The 780-nt window shown below is 57.1% G+C and overlaps 1 protein-coding gene across 1 annotated transcript in view; it reads right to left on the reverse strand.

The window, feature by feature from the left end:
* Window positions 1-780, reverse strand: part of LOC111822087 (pericentrin-like) — a 5060-nt gene that overhangs the window by 836 nt on the left and 3444 nt on the right. Inside the window, exon 3 of the mRNA XM_023739101.1 lies at window positions 29-203. Within this exon, the coding sequence (XP_023594869.1) occupies window positions 29-203 (175 nt within the window). The remainder of the gene's footprint in view (window positions 1-28; window positions 204-780) is intronic.

The following is a 780-nucleotide window of genomic DNA, read 5'->3' on the forward strand; positions in this document are numbered from 1 at the left end:
GACCCGCTCGTTTTAATCAGATGCTCACATTCAGCCTGACTTTTGGCTTCAGAAACCTTCTCCAGCTCAGCCTTCTGCTCTGCCAGTCCCTTCTTAAACTGGCTCTGTAAATTCTCCAGTTCTGACCGATGCTTTTCAGATAATTCTTTGCGCAGATTCTCTAAGCATAATTCTCTCTCTGACTCCCAGTCTCGCTTCAAGGTCTAGTTTAAACAAGGACAGAGGAGATTACGGTCAGGGTGGATTATCCGAGGTAAACAAACTCACACCACACAGGCACCCGCCCCCCAGACCAAACGTTACTCCGGAGATGGTCCCATGGTCTAGTCAATTCCCACACACGAGAAGTGGCCAGAACAGAAGCTACCACACGGCAGATGCCAGAGAAAGAGCAAAACTGCGGACAGCCTCCTCTAGACGCAGACGGTCTCTGATGACAAAGACGGGCCACGCAGCAAATGAGGACTCCGCCCGGCCGGCACGGTCCTGGGCCCCGCACACACGAAGGCCCAAGAGAGGGTCCTGCGGGCAGGCCAATGGGCGGGACTGTGACATCCTGCGCCCCTGCCTGGGGAGAGCGGCCGGGACGGCCTGGTAAGCAGGACCCTCTGCAGCTGGTGCCCACAACCGCCTCCAGCCTCCCACCAGGGCGCACGGCCCTGACACCAGCACCACCACGCGGGTCCCCCCACAAAGCAGCTTTGGGAGAGGGATGGGGACACAGAGAAACATCATCAGAAACACGTTCCTTCTACTGCACCCAGAACAGGATTCCTCTCC

The sequence above is a fragment of the Trichechus manatus genome, unplaced genomic scaffold (assembly GCF_000243295.1).
Source record: "Trichechus manatus latirostris isolate Lorelei unplaced genomic scaffold, TriManLat1.0 scaffold00128, whole genome shotgun sequence".
In the NCBI taxonomy this organism is placed as follows: domain Eukaryota; kingdom Metazoa; phylum Chordata; class Mammalia; order Sirenia; family Trichechidae; genus Trichechus; species Trichechus manatus.